The sequence below is a fragment of the Amphiura filiformis genome, chromosome 14 (assembly GCF_039555335.1).
Source record: "Amphiura filiformis chromosome 14, Afil_fr2py, whole genome shotgun sequence".
NCBI classification, from domain to species: Eukaryota; Metazoa; Echinodermata; class Ophiuroidea; order Amphilepidida; family Amphiuridae; genus Amphiura; species Amphiura filiformis.
In genome coordinates, this window is record NC_092641.1 from 10,680,715 (window position 1) to 10,682,320 (window position 1,606).

The window sequence follows — 1,606 nt, forward strand, 5'->3', positions numbered from 1 at the left end:
ATTTCATATTAGGCATAAAAATTTACACAGTAGTCACAATGACATTATTTCATAATATGACGGCGACCACAGTTATTAAACAATGGAGTGCATCGTTGTTTCATATTTGCATACACCTTTGGTCCCACAACAAGTGGAGCTTATGTTATGGTGTAGATTGTTGGCTGTCCAGTTGCTTGTCTGGTTGATACGCTGGGCGAAAGCAACATTATTAACCATCATCCTACTAAGGGGGGTTTTGTAATAAGGGTTTTCATCTAGCATAAAAAAACATTTACGCCAAAACGACTTCGACTTAAAAGTGTTGACAAAATATTTTGCACAAATGTCTGCCAAAATATGTTTTACAATAATACTTTAATAACATTTTAAAATGTTGTTAAGGTTTCTTTTTTTCATATGAAACGTTTTAAAGACGGACGTGTTCAAGACTTGTATATAACATGACATTTCGATGTAATGAAAAGTTTTGACCAAATCCAAAACACGTTTATAACCTTTGTTTAACCTTTTAAAAATAAGTTTGTGCATGCTGGAGAACTTTTGAATGAGTTCAACAACAACAAATCACTAACTACCTATTCTACTTTTGTTCAGCCTGTTACGCCAATACAGTAATTTTGTTAAGGCCTTATTCAACGTATAATTGCTTCATAATTATTGCCGCACATTATTATTTCATAAATTAATGAAATTTCAGGCTTAAGTCAAAATGAAATGTATGTATTAAATTTGAAAGCGTCGATCTAATGGAACAGGCCTTTTGAGTTCTTCTCTAAGACGCTGCCAGAATAGGTATTGTCCGTACCCATCACCTGGCCATTTTAAACACAGAACTCTACAAAATAATTGTCTTAGCAGCAGAGTTAATCTCCTTTGAGGAAGCTCTTCCAGGAGAATAAAGATCAGGACATTAGGATTTTCTTCCAGAAGCCTGCGATGAGACATGTTTAGTTCAAAGTGACACCAATTGTCGTCAACAAAATGAGGCGATAATATTGCAATGACTTTACGACTTCTTTGTATGTGAAGCGACAATTCATTCAAGATAAGTCTGCCTGCGCGTATGTCTCTAGTTTTAAGACAAAGCCTGAATGGTTCTTCACCTTCCTCAATGTTGGCTAGAAGTTCACCATCTACCCAATCTTCGTCCTGTACGTGGTATATTACATAAGCATCATAACGAGGTACACCATCCTCATCTTCATCATCACCAAGAACATCATCATCATTATTAATAAGGTTGTTTTGATAGGGTCTTCTGTTGAACAGAAGGAAGCGTATGTATTCAATATGCCATCGATACCGCACCACTATTATAGTTGCAATGACTAAAACAATGAAACATGCTATGCCTATAGAAATGTACATCCACAATTTTGTTTTGCAATCCAAGTCGATATCCGTAACACTCAACCCTTGTTTTGAATCTGGTGAAGAGCAACAATAGTCGCTGTCATCAGCAGAGTATCCATAGAGAAACACTTGTTAATCTGTTAGTAACCAGTTTCTTAATGCCATAACACTGCAATCACACACCCGTGGATTGTTGTTTAAATCCAACTTTTGTAGTTTTGAGTGGCTTGATTTGGATAGAAACGACTCT

At 35.9% G+C, this 1,606-nt stretch overlaps 1 protein-coding gene across 1 annotated transcript; it reads right to left on the reverse strand.

Moving 5' to 3' along the window:
• Positions 1-726: 726 nt before the first annotated feature.
• Positions 727-1,371, reverse strand: LOC140169182 (toll-like receptor 2 type-2). The gene has a single exon (XM_072192439.1). It carries the CDS (start codon positions 1,369-1,371, stop codon positions 727-729), a length of 645 nt encoding a protein of 214 aa, XP_072048540.1.
• Between the last annotated feature and the right edge of the window lie 235 nt (positions 1,372-1,606).

Bases quoted from the DNA above. Each gene is read 5' to 3' on its own strand.
- LOC140169182 (XM_072192439.1), bottom strand. From the start codon at position 1,371: ATGTACATTTCTATAGGCATAGCATGTTTCATTGTTTTAGTCATTGCA.